The sequence below is a fragment of the Centrocercus urophasianus genome, unplaced genomic scaffold, assembly GCF_019232065.1.
Source record: "Centrocercus urophasianus isolate 14NV4802_14NV808 unplaced genomic scaffold, USGS_Curo_1.0 seq_10, whole genome shotgun sequence".
In the NCBI taxonomy this organism is placed as follows: Eukaryota; Metazoa; Chordata; class Aves; order Galliformes; family Phasianidae; genus Centrocercus; species Centrocercus urophasianus.
The window spans coordinates 81,721,986-81,747,046 of NW_024884142.1; the positions used below are offsets into that span (position 1 = coordinate 81,721,986).

A 25,061-nucleotide genomic window follows, 5' to 3' on the forward strand; every position below is an offset into this window, starting at 1 on the left:
CCGTTCCGCCTCCCCAGCTCCAGCCGCAGCCGCGCTACCCCGCCCCGGGCCGCCCCGCAACCCCCGCCGCCTCGGGCTCTCCCCGCCCCGGGGTTGCCATGAAACCGAAAGCGGCGGCGCTTGCGCTTCCTCGCCCGCGCTGCTCCCCGCTCGGAGCCGCGCCCCGCACCTCCCCCCGCCGCCCCGGTCCGGCGTGCGGCGAGCTCCGGCTCAGGTGCGGCGGGGAGGCGGGCCGGGCCCGGCAGGTGCCGCGGGGGGCGAAGGCAGCGCGGGGCGGGGGGCCGGGAGGCGCGGGGGCGCAGCGCATCTCTCCGTGCCGCTCCTGGCAGCGGGATGCCCGCTGCGGTGGGTGGCGGATGCGGCCCGCGCGGAGCCCAGAGACGCCGTCCGGCTCGACGTGAAGCCAGCCCTGCTACAGCGCCGGAGGGGATGGGTGGTGGGAGGGTGGGTTTGGGAGCCTGTAAGGGGAGAAAGAGGTCAGGGCTGCCCCTGGAGGTAGCGGAGTCACCGCGCCTCGAGGTGTTCAGGAACTGAGGGACGCGGTTAGCGGGCGTGGTGGGGATGGGTTGGTGGATGGACTGGATGGTTCTTAGTGGTCTTTTCCGACCTTAACGATTCCGTGTGGTTCTGGTGTAATGAGCAAGTGGAGGGATGGGCAGAGACGTGATGTGGTTGTAGCTGCGGCGTGCAAAAATCATCTCTGGGTGCTGGGTGGGTGAATAAGTACTGCCTGCATTTTAGAAAAGTGTTTGGAAAGCAGGCAGATGGTGAGGGCCTGTAAAAGTGCATAAGCACACAAGACATATTGCATCATACGGAAATATGAAATGGAGCTGATGAAACTGTGCAGGTTTAATTCTTTAAGCATGAGAGAAAAGGATGAAGGTAATGGGCCCGCATGTAGTACAGGTCAGCTGTGTTCGATGTGGATAGGAGGGACTGATGCAGGAGGTGGTCTGCTTCCTTAGAATGAACATAAAGAAGTCTCTCACAACCAGGGTGGTGAGGCACTGGAACAGGCTGCCCAGAAAGGAAGTAGATGAAGAGAAGTCCCTGGAGATACTACAGATCAGTCTGAGCATCTGACTGAGTTGTAGATGTCCCTGTTCAGTGGGGGGCAGTTGGACAGGATGGCCTTCCAGGGTACCTTCCAACTCCAACAATTCCAGCACGGATGCTGGAAGAAATAGCTGGAATTCAGCTTTTGCAGGAAGACAGCCTGCAGCAGTCTGGCAAACTTGTGAGCAGCTGGCAGGAAGCTTTGGCTCAATGTGTTAACTGTGAGAGATAAGTAAAGACAGGAAGGAAGAAAAGAAAGCTTGTGGCTCTCACAGACACTGCAGGGGTGGTGGGAAGATGCACTGAAGCAGTAATTAGAGAGTTTGGAGAGAATGAGAAGTGACATCCAGAAGGGGACAAGGTTTTTAAACTGGAAAGCTTCTATTGGAAACTTTGATAAAAGGAGTTTCCAACGAATGCAAAGAGCAGAAGCCACACAGCTCTTTATGTTACCCGCATACTTGCTAAACACTATATTGAAGACAGGAGCACAGTTCTTGCAAAGCCTTCAAAGTGGAGCGCTATGGGTCAGGTCAGAATCACAGAATGCTTTGGGTTGGAAGGGACCTCAAAGCCCATCCAATTCCAAGCCCTTGCCATGGGCAGGAACACCTCCCACTGGATCAGGCCATCCATCCAACATGGCCTTGAATGTTTCCAAGGATGGGGCACCCACAGGTTCTTTGGGCAGCTCTGTCAGTGCCTCACTGTCCTCCGAGTAAAGAATTTCTTCCTGACAACTAATCTAAATTTCCCTTCTTTTAGTTTGAAGTTATTACCTTTGTCCCATCACTATGCTCCCTGCTGAAGAGTCCCTCCTCAGCTTTCCTGTAGGCCTCTTTAGGTACTGGAAGGCTGCAATGAGGTCTCCCCGCAACCTTCTCCAAGCTAAAGAAGCCCAGCTCCCTCAGCCTTTCCTCATAGAAGTGCTCCAATCTTCTCATAATCCTTACAGCCTCCTCTGGACTCATTCCTGCAGCTCTCCATTCTTCCTTTACTGGAGATCCCAGGCCAGGACACAGTAGTGCAGGTGGGGCTTCACAGGAGCAGAGCAGATGGGGACAATCACTTCTCTGACCTGCTGGTCACACTGGTTTTGATGCAGCCTTGGGAGATGATTGGCTTTCTGGGCTGCAAGCACATGCTGCCAGCTCACAAAGAGTTTTTGTCCACCAGTACCCAGGGCTCCATTTCCTCAGGGCTGCCCTCAATCCATCAATCTGCTCAGCCTCTATCTGCACTTGAGATTGCCCTGACCCAGGTGCAGCACTTTGCACTTGGCCTTGTTGAACTTCATGTTGTCCCTTGTGAGTCCACCTCTCTGGAATGTCCAGGTCACTCTTGTTGGTGTTCTTCCCTTCAGTTTGCCAGCTGCACCACCAGCTTGGTGTCATCAGCAAAGATGTTAAATAGTAGTGGTCCCAAACAGATTAGACACTATTTGTTTCGTGCTGAACACTTTTGGGTAACTTTGCCAAATCACTTCAGCGTGCAGCTACAGACTTGTTGGGTGCTCCCAAGCTTTATTAGTGTCCTTTCTTCAAGTTAACCTGTAGGACTGTGCCTTTTTTGATTCCTTTACTGATCTTTTGATTATAAATGGGTAGGTAGATGTTATTCATCCTCAATTAATAGTAGGCTGTGAAGAAAGCATTTCTCTTTCTGGTTCTCCATGGAGTCTGTATGAATTAAAACATTTGTTGGGCCCTTGATCTTGAGAGTTCTGGTGATACCTGTGATCTTATGGGTATTCTCTTTTCTGGTCCTGCTCAAGTTTCTTGGCTTGTGACCATAAAGAGTTAATGTTCACACTGTTAGTCCCTCTGTTATCTGTGCTATTTGGGCTGTACACACAGTTGTTCCACCTCCTTCCCTCAGCCCAGGAAAGAGGCTAACCTCTTTACCGTGGTGTGTAGCAGCTCAGGAAGGTAAGGAAACTTGAGTCATGCACATCATTAATAAAAATGCAGCAAAAATTTCCATAGTCTCTACATCTCAGTTTTACAATAATTAAATAAGCGTGTGAGAAACTGTCAGCACCCCAAATTGCAGTGGTTTTAATATGGGACTGCCCACAGTGCTTCGTAGCTAAGTGCATTTGTGTGGGGAACTCTTAAAGAAATTTCTATTTGTCTTATGTTGACATTTGCAAATGGGGTTCTCTAAGGGCACGTATGCTGTTGTGTCCTTATTTTGCAGAAGATAATACTGAGAAGTTGTTATTACACAAAGCCACCAATGACTAAACAAACCTCAACGACAGAAACAATCTGCAAAGCAGTTTTGCCTGAAGTGGTCACTCTGAGATGCATGAGGCATCAGAGGCAGCGTGTTGGTTTCAGGCACAGAGTTCTTGCCCTAAACCAACAATGAATCCATGCGCTTGGAACTGGAGTGTGGCCCTTACGAATATGAAAGCAAAATCTCAGGTTTCACTTCTTAATGTTGTCCTAGAGACAGCGAGTATAAATGGTCACCGGATCATACATTCAATTGAATGTAACATGCAAGGCTATTAGGCACTACCTGTAATGAAAAAAAACTTCTCTGTTGGTTTGTTTCTTTGTCACTGACATCAAACCTCATGGCACTTTTTCCCAAAGGCATCACCAACATCCACCTTGGTGATGCCTGAGACACACCTTGAAGGCTAAAAGCCCAGTGATGTTGTTCACTGCTGGGAGCAATAAAGCTAAAACCGGTGCCAACAGCAGGAGGAAGGCTGAGTGTCACCCTGGGTGTGTTAACATCCTTTTTACATGCATCTTTCCTTTTACTGGGCCCTGTGAAAGCCCTGCCACCTGTTTGTAACTCTGTAAATCTCCAGTGTGTCATGTTTGATCTCATCAGGACTTCTTAAGAACGTGTCCGTTCCCCTTTCTCATTTTTAAGAAAATACAGTGATGATAATCTTCACTGTCATCACTTTCCCAGCAGCAAGGTCATGAAGTCACTGATACCAGTTGGTTTCTGACATACCAATTACCTCATCATGGGCTAGAAAATATGTGTCCATATATCATCAGATACATATGTGCATCTAAGCACAATCCACTGAGCTTATGAATTCCTGCAGTTGAGCTGAAGGGAATTTCTAACCTCTGGAATTACGAAGTGTCTGAGAAGAAATAGGTGGCCTGCCAAAATCTCCTGTGTCATGGTGAACATAGCAGAATTTGAGCTTATCCTAGTAATGCGGATGGATAACCATAGGGTATACTGGGAGATTTCTGTATCTGTGCTGATTAAATCATTCATTAAGATCAAGACATACAGTTGAGTGCATGGAAAATTAAGCTGTTGTGCACTGAATAGGTATTAATGGATGCACCGACTGAAGTCAAACCAACTGATGTCCTAGATAGTGTGTGCCCTTGGGGTGGGGAAGGAGAGGTAACCTTTGAACCCAGTCCTGCAATATGTGTGGTCTGTACTATTTGTTAGAACATGTGAAGACTTCACTTTGGTTCTGGTACACTTCAAGAAGGAAAATGTAGTTGATTGTCTCATTGTCTACGCTTTCTTTTACTTTGTTTCAGTACCTTTGGTTTCTTTATGTGGTTCTTGTGTGTTTGTTTCTTTCCTTAAATGCTGCTCCTGGACATCTTTTCCATCATCCTCTTGTGCATGCTTTAAGCTTGATGATGCTCCTTGCTGGTTCCTCTTGCCAGGGTCTTCAGCACTGCACGTAGGGCTGCAGGAAATGGAGGGGTGCCCAAGAACAACAACCCCTTTCTACTCATCTGCTTTCTACTCATCTACTCACTCATGAGTTAGATTGTTTAAAATGAAGATCCTGCTCCTACTCAACTTCTCCATTTGGGGTTTTCCCCAAAGCTTCCCAGAAGCAGATGGTGCTTCCTGGAGTTGTGCTCACAGACACTGTATTCTCTGCAGTTCTGCCTCTTGACACTGGCTGGATGAGTGCTGCTTCCAGAGTTGACGGTTTTAAAGAGAACCCATGTTGGAATTATTTCGCTCATCCTTGTTGATCTATGCAGACATTGGTGCATTGTGCTTGATCAAGGCATATCCTAAGGATGTGAATTCATTGCAAGGACAAAAGACTATTTTCTGTTTTATAAGGTTTAGCCATAGAATTTATCTTAGGCTGTGTCTAGAAATGCAACTTGGATCAGTTTAATTGATCCCATGAAAAAGAAGCATGTCTTCAAATTGATGCCTTTCTCTCCGCCAGCACTGTACCAGCTTCAGTGATGATTTGTCCCAGTGCTCTAGGGATGGTTCAGGAAAGCATGCAGTCTCCTGGGAGGGGAGACTGAGACTGAACAAGATTAGAAATGCTCCATGAGCAGGCTTAATTAAAGGAAAAAGGCTAAAGAGAGCCTGTGTGGCATTTGCTGCAAGACAGAATAGAAGTTTTTTTTCCCAATACTTGTATTTTAAATAACAGGAGCACTGAAAATTATTGCTTATCTAGAAAATAAGATGCCTTACTTTGAGGGGAGGAGGGGAAATTGTTATTACTTGGTTTAATTAGGGGCTCATTTAACTGAACAAGCTGACCAATACTCAAGCTTTCTTTGCTGACATACCGAACAAAGGAAGAAGAGACCAGGAAGCCAGGGAGGGAGCAGAGCAGAGCAGAAGGAAGGAGTGGGATTAGAGATGGAGCCTGTGGCACTGCCGGAAGGGATGCATGTATTGGTCCAGGGAAACAAGGTTGGTGTCCACAGAGACTGCAGGGATGGAGGCTGCCAGGAGTCCTGTGTAAGTACTTAACTTCAGGCTCTGAAATAAACAGGGTGTATGGCGGCCTTGGTTATCACAAATACAAATATCTGTTTTTGTAACAATTGGAAAGTTCTGTTTTAAATGTCAGATGTCCATGCAGCCTTCAGTGTGAGTTCCTGTGGTAGCTGTGGCTCAATGGTGCCATTTCCTCCATGAGCCGTCCCTCAGCTTCCCGCAGTGAGCAGACCTGTCTGTGCCCACAGGGATTCCTTGTGTAGGGATGGATCTGGCAGGGCTGGGCCTTGGGTTTCCTTCTACCCTTCTGTGCTTGCTCCTGACCTTTTGTTTTCCCTTTAGCCACTCAGCGCTTCCATGAAAGCAATGTTATCAACATGAAGACTCTGTATCCTGGACTAAATCTGTGCAAAATGTTCTTGGTAACATTATGTTGCTCCAGATAGCAAATTCTGCAATCGGTACATCAAAGCTGCAAGGAAAAATGCTTTTAGATGGCTTGCTCCTGTCCTAACACTTTTGAAACATTTTTAGACATGATCTTTTCAACGCTACACCAGGGGATTTCCACTCCCTTGCTGATTTAAAATGCTCGTACTGTTGTTTTAACCACAAAGCTTACACTCGTGCACGCTTGCTCTCTCATTTTCTCTTCGCTGAGGATCGGCTACACATTTCAGGTACTACTAAAACATTCTACTAAAACGTGTCTCAGCAATGATGTCAGGAATCTAATGCTGTTATAATTATTTGTCATCTGTAAACAGCTCCTCAGGTGCTAGCTGCTGCAGGGGGATGTGTGAGTGCCACATGGTTGTCGTAGAGGGCTTCAGAGCCTGAAAGTTGTCCACAGCTGAGCTCCCGCGCTGAGCTGACAGCAGCACCCAGAGCATGGGGCTGCAAGCAGAGAGGTCTGCGAGTGTGCCTTCTGCAGAGATTGCTGAGGGGGGTCAGGATGATGGTTGATCGTCTATATATTGATACAGAAGTGTAGAACTGACAAATGAAAGAACTATTCAGTTCTGGGGCAGGCTGGTCTAACAGAAAGCGATCTGTACGATGTTTTCTTGTGATCATCAGTATTTACTAGCTTGAAACATAGCTATTCAGAAATTGTGGGGTTTATGGAGTGTGTGGTTTTTGGTTCGTTCTTTTTCTGTTGTTTGTTTGTTTCCATGTGTGTGTGTTTTTTAAATGACTAGATTATAAAGTAGCTTCATTGATTGGTTTTTCTTTTTTAATGACTCTTGAGTATGACCTCTCAATAGTGTTAAGAAGAAAATTAATTTCCAGCTGTGAACACAATTATTTTAAGACAGAAGTCCATGTTACTGTAACTTAACATTGTGTTGGTTAGATGTAGACAGTTTTATGATAATACAAAATTAATAAATTTGTGATTAGGAAATCCAGGAAAAATAGCAGAGGTAGCAAATAAATAAAATCGGTCATGAAATTGAAGCTACTTCAGCACCAGATACGCTTTGCTAGTAGTGTATTGCTAATTTTTGAAGTGCTGTCTGTATTGTAATCTATGCCTTAAAAATAATGGAGTTTAATCTTACGGGGATTCATTATAATGCTTGACTATGACTCTATGCAAAAGAAACCTTTCTGTGTCTCACTCCACTTGGTGAAAATTTTACTATGGAGATTGGCAAATTGATGCTTGCTTCATAAAGCTTTACTGTTTACTGTAAGCCTGCGGAATAAGGTAATGTTGGAGTTTGAATTGGACAGTATTGTCCGCATGCAAACAATACCTAATTTGATTCTGCTGCCCTCTGCAGCAACAGGCTCTGTGGGGCCTCAGAGGAAGTTCTGAAACTGCTACTGTTAGAAGCACTTTCTCCTGGATGCCAGTTGGTCACTGTACTGTCATTTTAAAGCAAGCAGAGTTGCTCTTGGGGTTGATTTGCTGCTGAGTGAAGCCCTGTGTATTTCAGTGGTGAGTCTGCTGGATCCTTCTCCTCTGTAACCTCAGGGCTGCAAGGCTTTAAGAAATGCAGCCAGGATCCTTCTCCCCTGAAGGGACTTTGCTGGTGGCTTTTGCTGTCAGCAGCCAAAATATTGTAACTCTCCCTTGGGTTAGGAGGAGTGCTGACGATGCAGCAGAGATAGCAGGTGGCATCACCTGTGCAGACTGTTTAGCTGTGTATGTTAAGAGTTGGAGCATATGTTTGCTGACTCCAAAATTTAGTGTTTTCATAGTGAAGCTTTATCTTACTAATAAGTCATTTGACTTGGTTATTTTATTTCAAAATAAAAATTTCCTGGAGGCAGCTAATCTTTCTAGTTCATAAGGCAGCTTGGAGAGGGTCTTTCTAGTGCAAGGTAAGTTCCCTTCCACTGTATTTCTGTCAGTCAGCTCCCATGGAAGTGAACTGATCTTAGACCTCTGAAGTATACTGACATTTACAAAACTTTCCAAATCCTGACTTAGACAGGTTTCCCATTCTGGTAAGGTAAATCATCTTCAGTAGGAGGGATGGGGCACCTTCTAAGACCTTCTAAGCTCTGTTCCTTTTCCTTGGGGCAAAGGAATAGACTTGAACTGGAACTAGAGTGTAGGACTACTGGTGTACAACTTCATTTCCTATTAAATATATTTCATGGAATCATGGTAGGGAAGGAAGTAATCGTGATGAGCAGCACCCCAACCCCGGAGCATAGCTGAGCATTATCTTCCCTTACATTATGAACCCAACTGAAACTGTGCTTTCAGCCAGTAGCAGATCCCCTACCTACTAAACAGCAGGACCAAGCATCCTATTTTCCTGTCCATGCTTAATGACCAAACCAGGAATAACAATTCACAAACTTACCTTTCTCAGTTTAAAAGACTTGGTGGTGTTCAGTGCCCATGTGTTGCATTGGCTGTCCTGGATGTTCAGGCACTGCAGCTTTCTGTAGTGGCTCATGTGCTCATAGCTCACATGGCAACGTGATTAACCTCCCTTGGGAACCTTTATGTGAGAGAAAAGAGGAAAAACATACTGTCTTAAAAAAGAACTACCACATTATGCAAGTGTTTTTCTCTGTGTGCAGTGAGTTCATGGCTAAAAAAAAAGTTAATCTGTCCACGTTAGTTCAGTGTCATTGTTGCACATGATCATAATTGCTATATGACAGTAAATCAGGCTCATGTTGATTTGTCTTCTTAGGTTCTGCTTGTGTCTTACCCCACTTCTGAGCAGTAAGGTCAACCATTTCTGTTTGGGCTTCATCTGATGTGGTGGTAGTTAAAGCTAGACAAAGAAATTGTGTTTTTGTTATGAAGCTTCTTCACTGTGTTATTGCTAGTGAGATATGTATCTGCATGCAACTCAGATAAAAAATGTTGTTTCAGAGGCATTGTGCTGTTGATATAGGTAGGGGCAGGGATGTGAAGCAAGGTGGGAGCCCAGCTGTGAGCTCTTTCTGCTGTGCTGCCATCAAGCTTTCCATACCACTTAGGAGCTCTCCATACTACCTAAGCTTAGCTTCTGGTGATTCCAGCAGCCTCCCTAGGTGCAGTCAGAGTTCTGTCCAGCACTGCCATTTACACGCAAGATAGGAACATTTACACAGTAGAGGATGCCCCCATGTTTTTGGCACACTCACACTACAGAGGATGTCCTCACGTTTTTGGCAGCTGTGAGCAGGCAGAAGTGAAAGCACACCTCGGCGGTGGTGTGGGCCAGGCCCTGGTGTAAGCAGGAAGTTGATGCAGTCAGCCAGCGGCAGGCGGGTGAGCACAAAAAGCATTTTTTCCCCTCATGGTTTCCCACTGATGTTAACTCAAAAAGCACGGGCGTGGGCAGCGGTGACCAGGAGGGTCAGAAGGGCTCCTGCAGCCAGCCTGGGGCTGCTGTGACAGTAGTGGAAATACGTCATCTCACGCCAAGCACTGGCCAGCGGTGGGTCTGTCACCCAGCCATCACCTCTGGCTCCACGGGGTTTGTCCCACACCAAACCACACTGATTCAAGCAGACTCCACTCCAGCTTTGGTGTGTGGCAAAGCAAAGTCCCTCTTTTCTGTCTTACCCCCAGTCCCGAGCCTGTGGGAAGAGCTGACCTACAGCTGAAGGGCTGCGCAAGGAAATGGCGGGAAGCTGCAGAGGCTGATAGGGGCTGCAGCAGCCCCAGGGCCCTGGCAGAGCCCTCCCAGCTGTGTGCATCACCTGGCCTGGGTCCTCACAACATTGGCTGCACGTCCCACGGCTGTCATGTAACGGCTGGTGATGGTGGCAAACCTGAGCTGTGTGCCTGGGAAGGCTTTCAGGATAGACCCTGAAAGAAAGAAGCTGGTAATCATGGATTTTTGTGTGTGTGTCTGTGTTTTTCACACAGTGTGGCATCAACTTGCAGAATACATGATGCCAGAAGGTACCAGTCCTGAAATGTGACAGGACTGGAAAAATTGGATGTCCCATAGATGAGAAGGAACATTCATAAGTGAGAGGAATGAGATGTGTTTTGGGGTTCTTAATGAGTGCTGAGTGTGCAGGAGATTGGCCAGCAGATGCCCATGCTGCACAGGTCATGGTGGCTATTGCTCACCTGTGATGGAAGCTGTGCTGCAGGTAACCCCTCAGGCTGTCTTCCTGCATCCTCAGTGGGCATGAGGAAAATAAAATTGCTCCTTGGGGAGCATCAGAGAAATGGGAACCCTGTTGTCAGAGGAGAAAGAGTCAGACAATGAAATCAGTGTCTGACAAGTCCCATGTCCAGTCTTGCAGGCTGGTAGTTGAGTGCCCTATGAGGCCCACAGCAAGCAGATTGGCTCCTGCTGATTGTGTGTTTTGGCTTGCTTTCAAGTCATCTGCTTCCTCTGGCCTGCAGGATTTCCTTGTCCAGCACAGGATTTTGAACAGAAATCTGCTTTCTGAGCCCCAGCTGCTCCATGACCTTTCAAGCTCTGTGCTGTGCCATTCTCACCACTGTTTCCATGGGCCAACAGCCCTCAGTTGAATGGGATATGCCATGTATCAGTGCTGCTCATTTCCATCTGTGAGGTTGTTGTGGTTATGCGCCAGCCATGCTTCCACAGCAGACACCCTCGGTGACCTTACAGGAGCTGAGTCAGGGCCCTAGCGAGATGCCACTGCCAGCAAAAGTGACTCAGGTGACTGGCAGGGAGGATGATGCACCTGAAGGGGAAACAGCATGCTCAAGTACTGCTGTGAAATTGAGTACCTCTGTGGTGAGTTGTGTTATGTGCTGTCAGTAATGAGGTACTGACCAGAAGATCAAACACTTGAGTTACGTTCTTTTATTTAAGAGAACATAGTTGTGGCTGATGAGCTGTGCTTTTGTACACATCCTGTAGGTATAAATGTCTTCTGAATGCAAAGCTACAAGAAATAAAAACCTGAGCAGCTTGAGGTTTTTAGCTATTTGCACAAAAGTACTGTAAGATTGAGGGGACCTGTGGCAAATCTCAAGGTTTGTGACTGTTAGAGCTGGAAACAGATGTTGCTGGTTTTTTCCTATTAGAAAACTAATGTTGCATTCATCAGGTGTCTCTGAGTTTTTATAGGTTGAGCAAAAAACTTATGACATGTTTCTGATTGCAGTCTTCCTTTTTCTTTTTTTTCTTTTTTTCTTGAAGGCAAGGTTAATATAGCCAAGAACTGACATATAATTAAGTAAAATTCTGGAAAAGATGAGATTATAGTCTACTGTTATAAATGAATAATCATTTGGAAATAGAAGGATGACAAGATAAGAGGCTTTGGCTCCTTTTAACACCTAAACTGAAGGTAAAATCCCTCTACTCCTGTTTTTCTGTGTGTGTGTACTGGCCATGAACCACAAAGCTTGTGTGCACCAGTGCGGTGAATTTGCGATACTGTGTGGGAGATTTCCACTTTAGGCACAGACTTTCCTGGCAGATCTTAGGGCCAACAGTTGGCCTCTGCTTTCCCCACATGCCTGCTTTAAATTTTGGTGGTTTTTTTAGGCCAAGAGTTCCTGCAAGAAAATTGAGAAAAAATTCCCTGTTCTGGGAAATAGTTCTCAAATCCCAAAACTCTTTCCAAAGTGCTTTAGTGCTTGTCATGTAAGCATCATCTTGGGGTCCTCTGAGCATTCTGTTGTACTTCCACAGTTGATGCCACATTTCCCTTTGAAATCTGTTGGACCCTTCTGCAAACTGAAACCCTCAGACAGATGGCAGCCTGCCGCAGGCTATAGCAGAGGTGAAGCGACCGATGGTGAGCATTTAACAAGATTCTTCCCATGTCTGATTTTCCAGCGCGGCTTCCATGGCCTGTGACGAGCTCACTGCTGTCTCGGGCATCTTTACGCGCCAGAACTCTGCTAGTGCTGTTTCTCTGGACTTCGAACCCAACACTGACTACAAGTTTGTGGAAACCTTAGAGGACCGGTACAAATGTGCCTACTGCCACTTAGTCCTTCACAATCCCCACCAGACAGGATGTGGGCACCGGTTTTGTCAGCAGTGCATTCTCACTTTGCGGTTAGTACAAACTCCTTCCTGTATCTACAGGCTCCCTGTCCTCCTGTTCTTAAACAGAAGTCGGCACCTTCCATAAATCAGCAGTGAATTCCATAACAATGATTCTCTGGTGACACGTTGTATGAGAGTCAATGGGAAGACTTCTGAACTCAAGGTGTCTTTAAAGATCTTACAGGGTGCTGGAGAGAAATATAGGATTGCTTTGGCAACTGCACAGAAGTCAGCATATGAAAAATTTTTATATAAATTTAAACATTATTGAGTGGGACAATGTCTTGCTTTGTCCATCTGTTATTGGTACTACTCAGGTGATTTTTTCTTGCATTAATATTTCATGTTATTGGTGCCAGTAGCTAAATCAAGGCTAGTTTCACTTGGTTCCATGTAATTTCTTTACTTCCAGTGGAGTCCTTGAACTGATGTTAATATTACCCAAGACTACAGTGAGATTAGAAGGTTGTTGCCATCTGTTTGCTTGGGATTCACCTGCAGGTGTAAATAAGCTCACCCAGCAGACCTATCAAATGTTTTGTGTGCATGTGCCCAGGTCGACAGCAGAGAAGCTGGATTGTGTGACCAGATATTGCTTTCATTTTTTATGAATTTTAGATGCTTTATGTTTGTCACTTTTCCCCCTCTGGGTTGCCTCCCTATGCACAACAGCCTCAATATGCATTTTCTCTCCTCTTATCATAGGACTTCTTCTAATACAGGGGACATTAAGTTTCCCTTTATTGTTTTAACAAGCACTGCACTACTTGTACGAAACAGAGGCTAGGCTTAATGCGCACAGATTTTTTCAGATATGAGATTTGTAAGAAGCAGATGGCCAGAGAGTGACAAGATCCCCTTTAATTTAAAAGGCATCTTATTAACAGTCATAGGACAAACTACTTTCTGTTATTAGTTCATTGTTGCAGCTTAATAACCTCCCAGAGCTCTAAGCAGACTGTGGCTGTGTAGTTGCTAGAACAAAGCCTTTCCAAAGTGCTTTTTGATTCTTATGGTACCCCATGTGAATGGGACATAGACAACTTACATTCCTTCCATACCTTATTATTACATAAGTTCTAGGTATGATGTTTTGTTGATTCATATCAAGGAAAATATCACTTTGACATAGGAACAGCAGATAAGACTTAACTTGTTAGACCATCTCCGGCTTAAATTACTTGTTATAAAAGTGACTAAAACGTAGGAAATTTAAGATGGATCAAGAATCTGTGCCCTCAAATTATTCAGGCTGGACTTCATTTTGATGAACCCGTGCTGACTATGCCTGATAACAGCTTTGTTCTCTAACTGCCTTTCAATATTCCTCAGGACAATCTTTTCCACAGCTTTTCCAGGTTAGGCCAACAGGTCCATAGTTTCCCAGGTCTCCTCCTCCTGCCCTGTTTGCAGCTGGGTTTAATACTGTGCAGCTTCCAGCCATTGTGAGCCTCTCCATACCCCCATGACCTTCATTAGATTGTTGAGAGGGGTTCAGCTACAATGCCCACCTCAGTGCTCTGGGGAGATGCCATCAGAGTCCATGAACTTCTGAACGTTCAGCTGATACAGTTGTCCCTTACAATTTTGGTGACCACAAATTGAAAGCCCCTGCTCCAATATCCATGCCAGCTGAATTCTAGCATAACGCAATCTTGGAAAGTAAATCAAATCTTCTGTGGGTTAACACAGCTCTTCTTTTAATCTAGAGAACTGAATGCAGTACCCACGTGTCCTGTCGACAAAGAAACAATAAAAATGCACGAGGTAAGTGGCTGTGCATGCAGAGACCACCTGCATGGAAAAAAGCAGGACAGCTGAGAACAAGGTGGATCTGAGCCTTTTTGTCCCCCGAGGAGGAGCAGCTTTTGTCTTATGAAGCGATGCTGACTGAAAGTGAAGAAAAAAGATTTGGATGTACAGCTAAAACTTTCTTTTATACTTCACATTCTGAAGTTATTTCAGTTTAGTCCTCTGTATTTCCAGTAAACTGTCAAATCGTTTCACAGAGTTTTAAATCTTCTCATGCCTTTTGATATATTTTACGATGGATTTTTGTAGGTTATTTTACCATGAGAGTTTATTGGCATACTTTTTAATCCCCTGTCTTTCTGGGGGATCTTGTTTGTTTGTCTTTAATTTTTGACTTGGTTACAAGTTGCTGTCCTATTTCTATTATATATCATTAACCCTGCAGACTTTGTTTGCTTTTTGGTAACTTTTTAGAGGAAAAGTCAAGTTCATGCCGCTTATTTTGCAATCTACCTGATTTTTGTAATGGATTCATCTGTTCTTGTTTACATGCCAAGGCCTGAAAGTATGCTGCCTACTTGATCCTGCCGGAATGAATTTCCCAGCAAAATGAAATGTCTCCCCCCTCTTCTGCTCCTTAGACAAAACTGTAATTAGATTGTCTTTGTAATTCTGTTTTTCATTCACTGTCTGCTGCCCTGTGGAAATCTTATGACAGTAGTGCAACACAGCAGCTGCATAATGCTCTGTGTAGGAAGATCCCTAAATAAGACTGGAAGTTTGCTCAGGGAGCTCAGTTGCTTCTGCTTACACAGCTATTTCTCAGAGTCTATAGACAGGGTGTCTGAGCATCATTGCCATCCATTCCTTTACAGGTATTCAAGGACAACTGTTGTAAAAGAGAAGTTCTCAACTTGTACGTGTTCTGCAAAAACTTCCCTGACTGCAATTCAAAAATAATTCTGGGGCGGTATCAGGTTAGTTGGCTCAATCACATTTTAAGCCTTTGATTTTCATGTGGACTTTGTGTGTCACAAGCTACATTTCAGTGGTTGCCTTCAGACTTTTGTCACTGTAGCAATGTGGCTTGAGTACACAGTCAGTGTCTTAGTTGTACACTGAGTAACAAATACTATGTTGTGGCTGTAAGCTTACAACAGCTGCGCCTTATTTGTTTGGTAAGAACCATTTGCTTTATATTGCTGTGAATATATCGGTCATTTTGCAAGTTCAGGAGGACTGTAGTGAAGGTTTGCTATATAATAATGAAAATATAATTATATGGGAATTTAAATATTACAAAAATAGCAAGGATAACTCACATCAGAAGTCTGTGCAGGGTGATGTGGAACTGGGGAGAAAGACCCAAGACAGGTGAGCAGGTGTTCAGCCTAACCTCACTGCCTTACTGCTCAGCAGGGCCTGAGCCCAGCAAAAGTCCAGAGCCGTGGCAGCACGGAGATGGCCTTACTATATCCACAGCACCTGTACTTAATTTCTGTATGCTTAAGCATAATGAGATGCTTGATTCTGCAAAACTTGCTAAGACGTGCTGGCCATTCTGGCGTGTTTGTGGGAAAAGTTGAAATCCTATAGAGGACTCCTCAAATTTTCAGAATTTTGCATGTCACAAGACTGCCAGATGTTTCTGTATGTCATACTGGGGTTTAATTTGCTTTAATGTCTTGCAGGAACATCTTCAGCAGTGCTTGTTTGAAAGCGTGCAGTGCACTAATGATGGATGTTGTGATCAAATCCTTCGGAAAGATTTGAAAGATCATTTGAATCAGCACTGTAAATTTCGAGAAGAAATGTGTCAGTACTGTAATAAACACGTGGTGTTAATTAACATAAAGGTAAGATTATAAAACATTCCCTGGAGTCCATCCATATATTTGCCTTTTAATATTGCTGAGTGAAACGTTTCCAGCATTGCAGTGGGGTTTTACCACTCATGAAACAAAACTTGGCTGAGTAGCTGAAGGAGAAAGCACAATAAAAATGAGAATGCTTTAAGTAATACCAGTTACTCTTACTCTCTTAAAAACATGATGTGGGGCTTGTGTGTGTATGTTTATGATTACTTTTTGCATGCCAGTAGCAATAACTACTTCTATGTATGCTGTTTTACAAAAATGAAAACCACTGCCTTGTTTTTCTTTTTCCCCAGAATCATGAGGAAAATGACTGTCCTGATTATCCCATGCCTTGTCTCCAAAACTGTTCACAGATAATTCTGAAAAAGGAGGTACGAGGATTTTTTTCACGTGCAACAATTCAGTAAATCGCACACTTCACTCAAACTGAAACTTGCATCACAGACTGCATTGGCTCACACCAATACAACTTCATCACTCTCAGTATTTGCTTTGTTTGGTCCTAAACGTGATGTATGTCCCATCTGACAAGAGAGGTGTTTGGTCACTGCAAAGCACTGGTATTGCAGTATGGGAAGACACCTGTCTTGCTTATTGATCCTGAATATTCATTTTCCTCTTTATGTAACCAGTCATGACATTGGCCTCTATTCACTCCTTAGGCAGGTTTTTAGATTTTATCAGTGTAATAAGGAACTTAATATTTATTTCATTACAAGTTTCTTTGTTAATATACGCAGATTGAAAAGCATCATAATGTGTGTCCTGAGACTGAAGTGGACTGCCCATACAAACAGTATGGCTGCCATATAAAGGTAATGTTTTATAGATCATTGCTTGTGCTAGAAATTTGTCTCCCAAACCAGAGTAGTTAATCAAGATAATCATTTTTAGTTCTTTTACAATCATTTGTAGTAAGATGCATCAGCAGAAAACCAGGACTGTAATTCCCTCACTTTCAATGCACGGAGGGGACATTTTAAATCCTGACATCAATAAATCTTTTACCCATCAGCTTCAAAAATCTGTGTGTCTGATTGTTTTGTTCTTTCACTCCCCTTCTGCCTCACTAAGGTGAAAAGAGGGAAACTTGCTGAACATGAAAATGGTGCCCTGCGGGAACACATGCTGCAGATTTTGGACAAGAATTCTAGATTGGAAGAACAAGTAAGTTGTATTTAATGAACACTCTTCCACAGTTCTTGGCAGTTTGGGAGATTACGTGAGATTTTGCATTTGTTGTCTGTTACAGCTCAGATGCATTCTAAAAAGACTGGTTTTATTGTCCTCACCTCAGAAGTCAGAATATGCTCTTCCAGTGAAGTCAGGCAATTAGCTGGAAATCTGTCTGTGCTCAGGCGTGTGTATTCTCCATCAGACACAACGGGAGCCTTGTTGCCATCGCTTATATCATTTGCTTTCGACTTCTTGCAATTGATGCCAAGTTTGTGAATAGAATATTTGAGGGTTTCAGAGGTTAGTGAGATTGCATTGAAAAGGAGCCTTGGGGTGCTGAAGTCATCCCCTCTGCAGAGGTGGCACAGAGCAGTGCAGAGCTTCCTGCCTCCTTCATCCTGCCTCATTCTTCCTGCCTCCTTCCTACTGCCTACTGGTGGCTTATAAAAATCTCACTTTGCAAGCTGGGCAATAGCAAGTCAGATTTAAGATGCAGGGATGTCAGTATTAGCACATATCCTTGAATTTTGAATTATCCAGCTAAGCTAGAGGCTTTACACTGTAAGCTTCTCTACTTTCTCCTGTACCACAACATGTTTTAATTTAATCCCTGTTCATTTTGGTTGGGCATGGAGCCTTTTACTCTGTACTTTTCCATCTCTAGATCTCTGACCTGTACAAGAGCCTGGAATGTAAAGAGATTAAAATCCAGCAGTTAGCAGAGGCTGTTAAAAAGTGTGAGAAAGAATTCAGACAGTTTACACAACTGTTTGGTAAAAATAGCAACTTGATGGTAAGCACACAGGTGAGTGACACATTGGTTTTCTCCCTTTTGGCCAATTGCATTCTTGCAGTTTAAACCATGCACTATGAAGTATGTTTATCCAGTTGTCATTAATAGCAAGACAGTAACAAATACTGTTTCCCAGACATTTCCCAAGCCCTTCTTATTTACAATGACAGTATTGTGTTGTAACCAATAAAGAAGTTTGGTTATCTAATCAGGGCAAAAAGCACTGTATAAATCCTCATGGCCAGATCCCCATGGAAAATAGGAAGGTGTGAATTTGAATCATCAGTTGAATGAAATAAAGCAGCATGAACTGATCAAATTGAGGGATGGCTTCTCAGCTGGTAAATGCCAAAGGAGGGATTAGTTGGACACGTTCCTGAGGCAGCAGAGTACTTCTGATTGTACTGTGTAGTTGGTATTGCTCACATGTTAAAGATTTCTTTATTTCCAATGAAATGGCTGATTTTGTAAATGTCCTTGTCTCCGTTTCCCACCTTCTTCCTACGGTATTGACTGGAAGGCTCTTGCCAGTCATCTGGATAAGTCTGCTCGACTGGAATCGCAGGTGAAACAGCTAATACAGATGGCAAACCAACAACAAAGTAAATTAGACTTGAGACCCCTGTTTGACACAATTGAAAATGTAAAACAGAAGATTGCCCTTATGGAGACATATGATCAGCGCTTAGGTATGTCTGGACTTCCTTCTTTTCTGCATGGGTTCTGGGATCTTTGCGGTGGCTAAGTAGAGGCTCTGGTACTGCAGTCAGTCAGTTGCAACTCTTAGCCAAAAAGGGTTCTCTTCTCCAGGCTTTCTATGACCAACCTGTGGTAGTACATGCTACAAACATCCTCCCACCTTCCCCTACTCCATACTGTCACCAGAGGGCCCAGCTTCTGAATTCCTGAGGCACAGGAGGGCCAGAGTGCTGGGTTTGGTGAGGCTGAGGCACTGTGGTGGTAGCAGTCGTTTTTTCCCTAGTCAGACAGTAAATGTGGCTTGCAGTTAGTGTTTTTCCTTATTCAACTACCTGCTGCAACTAGAATTGGAAGAAAAAAAGGTGAACAGCTGCAGGTAACAGTCTGTACTCGGTACTGTTCTTATGTATTGTCAGTTCAAGTCTGGCTGCTCTCTGACAGTTTTATTTTACTTTTTCCCAGTTGTTTTGGAAAGTCAGTCCAGCAAACATGATCTCCAGATCAATATTCACAAAGCACAGCTCAATAAAAACGAAGAACGATTTAAGCTTTTGGAAGGCACATGCTACAATGGGAAATTAATTTGGAAAATCACAGACTACAAGATGAAGAAAAAAGAAGCAATGGAAGGTCGTGTCCTCTCCATCTTCAGCCAGCCCTTCTACACCAGCCGCTGTGGGTACAGGTTGTGTGCCAGAGCCTATCTGAATGGGGACGGCTCAGGCAAAGGAACACATGTCTCACTCTACTTTGTTGTCATGAGAGGCGAGTTCGACTCACTGTTGCCATGGCCCTTCAAGCAAAAGGTTACACTCATGCTTTTGGATCAAACTGGGAAAAAAAATCACATTGTGGAAGTCTTTAGAGCTGACCCCAACAGCAGCAGTTTCAAAAGGCCTGATGGAGAAATGAATATTGCCTCTGGTTGTCCACGCTTTGTGCCACACACAGTTCTGGAGAACACGAAGAATACCTATGTCAGAGATGACACTCTGTTTTTGAAAGTAGTTGTGGATCTAACTGATCTGGAGGAATTGTGAAGAAAAAAGTATCCAATCAGTGTGACTGCTTTAATTTTTATGAAATGCCTTCTTGTTGATTACTAGCCATGCAATAGTGAATTGCCACCTGTCAGCTACTCATGTGTTTTAAGGCTCTTCGACCATGTGACAGACAACGAATTGTTAAAACATCAGCCTTTGTTTTTTAACCTTTTTTCAAGCCTGCAGCTTTAAGGCAGCTGTAAGACCAGTCTGATGTGAACACGCATTCAATCCAGTGCTTTGACTAGGCTCAGTATGGGCTGGGTGTGAATGCTTGGCTCACATCACAGGACTAGTGATTTAGGACGAAAATTCTCCTATGAGCCCTTAGGAGCCCAGGCAGGCCTGTGGGCTCCACTACTCACACCAGTGCACATTTCACTTGTCTGAAATGGAAACATTTCAATATTAGCTCGTTTGAATCAATGTATCATGAGCCCTCAATCTCCTGGATTTTTGAAGCAGTGAGAAAGGGGTTCAGCCAGACACCTGTCAGGGATCTTGCATACTTTTTTTCATTAACGTATTTTTTACCAGGAATTCCAGAGCAAAATACCAATGCCTCTTACTTTTCTAGCCTGATATTTCAGCTGTACAGAAGGTCACAAAACGGCTGTGGTAACATCATTTTCATTCCTGCCTAGTGCCTTGGGACTGATTTCTACTGGTGATCAACATCCACAGTCCCCAGCTGAGGTCAAAAGTAGTTGCATGTCCTTCTTACCTCTCAGGATATGGCCATAAGGTACTCAGCTGCCAGCTCTTGGAAGAAAGGGGACAAAATTCTTCAAAAGTTTGTCCTTCCAGCTGCATCCCTGGGCCAACCAGCTCTACAGGTGGCAGGAAGAGCTCTGGATATGTTGGGGAAAAACCTCAGATAACATGCACTGTTCTCCCTAGAAATTTGGAATTTTGGGAATGAAGGGGGAAATAGACGAGGGAATGAAGTTCCTGTTGGAACCCAGGTCTCACAAGTAGTGCAGTTTGAGCATTTGTTAAAAGGAGTGAGAGCTGCAGAGCAATTACTGATAACTATGAAATACTTAGGAAGATCTTCATTTTTATCCTAAGTTCTCTCCGTATTGCAAACGAACAATTGCATTTTATGTGGTTTATTGGAGACACACTAAGAATGCCCAGATCAGGCACCAAGCAACAAGAAGCAAAGAACACATGTGCCTTTTTAAAGTCTTTTGGGTGCTTGTAGGATGGATGTAATTTTGCACACTCAGTCATTTTGTTGTTAGAAGTGACGGAATTTTGTGTCTCATTTCTTGCAGATCAGGTAGTGAAAGAGCAAAATATTATCCACTGCTCCTGCAGCCCACTGGCAAAATAAAGCTGGAGCTTTTGAAAAGGATGGCATGAAAGCAAGCTGGATTTAGAGTAAGAATAAACCAGGCAGAATAAAAACCAAAATGGGGCACAGACCCCGAGGTATAAGGTAGAAAATTCAAGACGGCAAGTGTGGCAAAATGGAAAATGCCACTTCTGTGCAGAATGATATAATATGATTTGGTGACTGACACTAAGATGAGGGCAAAGTACTTTTTATGTATCTTATACCTGGAAGCTCATTGCTACAGGCATTTACTTTTCCAGGCAGTTTCTGGAACGTACATCAGACAAATATTTTCAAATTTGGAGGTGGAGTGGGGGAAAAGCCTTACGATCTGTACACCACAGTAAGGTGGTACACCTGGAAGTCCTTTTTGTTGCACCACGTCTGTGTATGATGGGCACACAGGGGTTTTCATAGTGACCGGACAGATGATAAAGGTCCAATTTTGTTCTTTTGTATCACCACCATGACTGACTTTACAGTCCATTTTCTCCACATAGCGGAGAGAATTGGGCCTCGTGTCCTTAACACTTTTCGTTACAGAAAGAGAAGTTTGTTTGAAAGATATTGCGATATCGTGGGACAGTGATTCTAAGCCTCTGATGTGGGCTTCGTATTGACTGACACTTTCAAAGGGATAACAGAGTGGTGTCAGCTGCAGGTCCTCAGACTGTCCAGTGCGTGAAGTGTAAAATGAAAGACTGAAGACCCTGGAGAACTGAAGCGGGACGGAAAGGACGCACTCTGTATCTGGATGAATAACAGACCTCTCTGCCTCCACACCCCAAGTATAAAATGGGGATGATAACACTTGTGGAAGTGTTAGGACTATTTAAATGTTTGTGAAGAGTTTTGAGCATGAAAAGAGCTAAGTACTATTAGAACTCCATTTCTGTCTGTTGAGTTGGTGATGGCGTAGTGATGTGGGTGTGTGTCAGTGTGTTGCCAGGCCAATGCTGGGAGCGTGCTCAGCTCTGGGCAGGCTGTGCCTGTGTTGGCGTTACCGTTTTGCCATGAACGTTCCTTTTAAAATTCTGAAGCACAAATGATTCCCCCTGGGTGACAGAAATGTCCCCGTTGGAGTACTGCCTATTTTATAATGAATTTATTGAGAAAATTACTTTTTTTTCTAAGGCGATCTTATTTAAACTGGTTTCTTTTGTTACAATAGTTGAGTTTTGTGTTAAGATTCTCAGCGATTTTTACTACTTGAGAACCGCATTTTAAATTTCATCTCAAGGGTTAGGGAAAAACGTTGTCTAGCATGATTACTGGGGAAGGATTTTTTCGTTGCATGATAAATACCAAAAAACCTTTCAATAATGTACTGAGTAAACAACTAAAAGCGTGTTCTACATCAGCACACGGTGTATTTTTATGTAGTTACTGACCATTTGTAACTGTTTGAGATTCTCTTACTACAGTGCAGGCATTTTTCTAGCCTAACGTCATAACTGGATACGCAAAAACAGGGTCAGAATAAATAACGTTTACCACCTCTCCGGAGTGCCGTGTGTCCCGTCGGCGGGCAGCCGTTGCCATGGGCGGTGCCGAGCGCGGTGCCGGGCGGGCCGTGACGCTCTGCCGGGCCGGGGAGCACCGCCTCCCGGTCGCCGCCAGCCCTTCCGGGTCAGCGCCGAGCCGCAGCCGGGTCCGTGCTGCCGCCGCGGCCGGCCCGGTAAGTGCGGCGCTGCGTCGGGCTCTGCGGGCGGGGCAGCCGCAGGAAATGGCGGCGGGGAGCCGGGCCCTCCGGTTGGAGCCGTCCCGGCGGCCTCAACGCTGCGTAGGCCGGGGATCGCTCCTCGCTGTCGCGGAACGTGGCCTCCTAATGCGCTGTCGGCTTGTAATCGCTTTGGCGAGAAATTTTGTGTAAATGCGTTGATAGTGACATCTTCGAAGGTTACGCACAAACGGGGTCTTGGCACACGTTCCTGCTGCAGGAAGATGGAAGCCTAAACTTTTGCTTCACCGTGGTGCGATGCGCTCTGTGCGGGTGCTGGCGGGGTTGGCCTTAGATGTCTTCTCGCCTTTCCTCTTTCACCGCACCCTTCCTCTTTCTTTTCTCCTCCAAGGCTTTTGGAGATGGTGCTCTTGACCAAGCTTTTGTCTCACTAGGTATGGACAACCAGAAGGATGAGAAAGGCAGGCTGCTCAGTGCAGCTTCTACAGAGGACCTGAAAGTCCAAGGTAGGCACAGCTGGTCAGTTTGACAGCCACAGTGCTGTGTGTGATCTGTTATCCTCTGTGTCAGCTACCATCTTTAACTGTCATCTTTAGTGTAGTCGCTCGCTAATGATAACAGACTGTGGCACACTGGAAGAAAGAAACAGAAGAAGAACGCTCCTCAAAATATGCTTTGGTTATGTTTAGTTTCTGTGAAATCATTTTTGTAGCTACTTGCAGGCGTGTCACTTTTGTCTTGTGTTTTCCTAAGGAAAAGAAAAAAGGAAAAGAAAACGTAGCAGAAGCAGATCATCATCTGTTTCATCCACATCATCTTCTAGTACTGCATCCACTTCTTCTTCCTCATCGCATTCATCATCAAGGTCCTCATCTTCAAGTAGCAGAGGTAAGCTGAAGCTTCACGGGGGGGCCAATTAAGTAGGAAAAAGTTTTACTTTTGCCTTTAGCAGTGATGGAGTTTTCAAGTGAGTTGTCAGCTTTGGTAATACGTTTCTGTTGCTTTCTTTGTGTCCAGATCTCTGGCTATCAGACACTTGCCGTCTGTTAAGCACATCTGCAGAAAGAGAGAAATATTGTCACTAATGTCATATATTGCTATAAGTAATCAGTGCATAAAAAAGATTTCCAATTTCCCTGTAATTAAATGGCAGTAAGCTAATGTGTTGTTTTTCATACAGTTAATTTGAGCCAGTGCTGATACATTCAGCTGAATTAAAGCATTTTCTTCCTATGCTTTACATTCCTGTATGCCTCATCTCTAAAACCAAATGCCTTTTTCAGAATACTGAACTTAGTTTATTTTTTTTCAGATTCTTCTAAAACTAAATCAAAGAGAAGGAAAAAAGAAAAACACAACAAAAAGGTAAACGTTTTCTAACAAACAGAAATAAGTAGTTAGCAAACAGAAAATAGCTCTTTGTACTTCAGTAGCCCTAAATATCATGGGATGTTTAATGCTTTTGTCTGTGGCTATGTAAATCCGAAGCGTGCTGTTAGGGTTAAGGTAAGTGAACTCTTAAGTTGACACACACCAGACTGTATATTAAATGAGAAATAACTTATGGTTCCTTTTGCCAGTAATTGCTTATCCAACTAGAATTTAGCATAGTTGCTGAGGAAAATAAATAGGAACCTTCATAACTTTATAGAATTTCTGTCAGAAGAAACCATTTATAGTTGGTCATAGATTCTCAGTGTTGTAATTTTGCTTTCTTCAGGTCCTAACTGCTGTTCAGTGATTGTATGCGATAGGAGTACATTAAAAGAGAGAATCAGGGATCATACCATTCCCATTTCCAGAGATCCAAAGGTTGCTAACTTTGCTGAATTACTTTCTGTGTATTTCATATAGGACCAGCAGTGGTAAAGACAAGCAGCAGTGGCTCTGTTGGCTAGCCAGGGCATGGATAGGCTGCTTGTGGATTTTGGTTTTTTTGCCTTTGCGAATCTGTAAGTGCTACAGAATGTGTCTTATACTTGCAGAAGAGAAAAAAAGAGAACAAAATGAAGAAAAAGAAAGAAAAGAAGAAAAAGAAAGAAAAAACAGGACCTGTCCAGCTTTCAAAGGTATGCTTGTATGAGTTGAAATTCCCACTGTATTTCTCATTTAAACAATGTAATGTCCTAAAAATGTTTATAACTGCACCATTTTTCCTAACCGAACAGAAACTTACCTTTATTTTTTAGACATCTAGGAAGTATGAGAGATTATAATCTATAATTTTCTTCAAGATTCATAAGTATTTGTAATACGAAGCAAAATTACAGGCAGTTTTTTCCTCATGTGTGGTTTTATTTTAGTTCTTCAAAAACAAAAAGAAGAATGAAAACTACAGCATGATAACTGGAAAGAAAATTAAGATGAAAATAAAGAAGACTAAGAAGGATAAAGAGGTGAGATTAAAAGTCTGTGCGTCCTTAATGGAAAATACCATTTTTTTTTTTTTAATTTTCTTCATAGCGGTACTTAGT

At 43.9% G+C, this 25,061-nt stretch overlaps 1 protein-coding gene and 1 long non-coding RNA gene across 5 annotated transcripts; both read left to right on the forward strand.

The window, feature by feature from the left end:
- The first annotated feature begins 149 nt into the window (after positions 1–149).
- On the forward strand, positions 150–22,406 carry TRAF5 (TNF receptor associated factor 5). Of its 4 annotated transcripts, none has more exons than XM_042824015.1 (12): positions 150–214; positions 11,364–11,514; positions 12,009–12,233; positions 13,934–13,991; positions 14,852–14,953; positions 15,668–15,832; positions 16,147–16,224; positions 16,594–16,668; positions 16,928–17,020; positions 17,694–17,834; positions 18,343–18,511; positions 18,984–22,406. In XM_042824015.1, the coding sequence occupies exons 3-12, from the start codon at positions 12,019–12,021 to the stop codon at positions 19,559–19,561; spliced, it is 1,674 nt and encodes a 557-aa protein (XP_042679949.1). In that variant the 5' UTR covers positions 150–214; positions 11,364–11,514; positions 12,009–12,018; the 3' UTR covers positions 19,562–22,406. The 4 variants fall into 4 exon arrangements, with proteins under 4 accessions (XP_042679949.1, XP_042679940.1, XP_042679966.1 ...); XM_042824006.1 differs by lacking the exon at positions 150–214 and adding an exon at positions 6,110–6,449; XM_042824032.1 differs by lacking the exons at positions 150–214; positions 12,009–12,233 and adding exons at positions 6,112–6,449; positions 11,862–11,967.
- Positions 22,407–22,520: 114 nt separating this feature from the next.
- LOC122170167 lies at positions 22,521–23,938 on the forward strand. The gene is made up of 4 exons (XR_006171710.1): positions 22,521–22,584; positions 23,022–23,093; positions 23,341–23,475; positions 23,900–23,938. It is a non-coding gene; the product is annotated as an uncharacterized LOC122170167 (long non-coding RNA).
- The last annotated feature ends 1,123 nt before the right edge of the window (positions 23,939–25,061 follow it).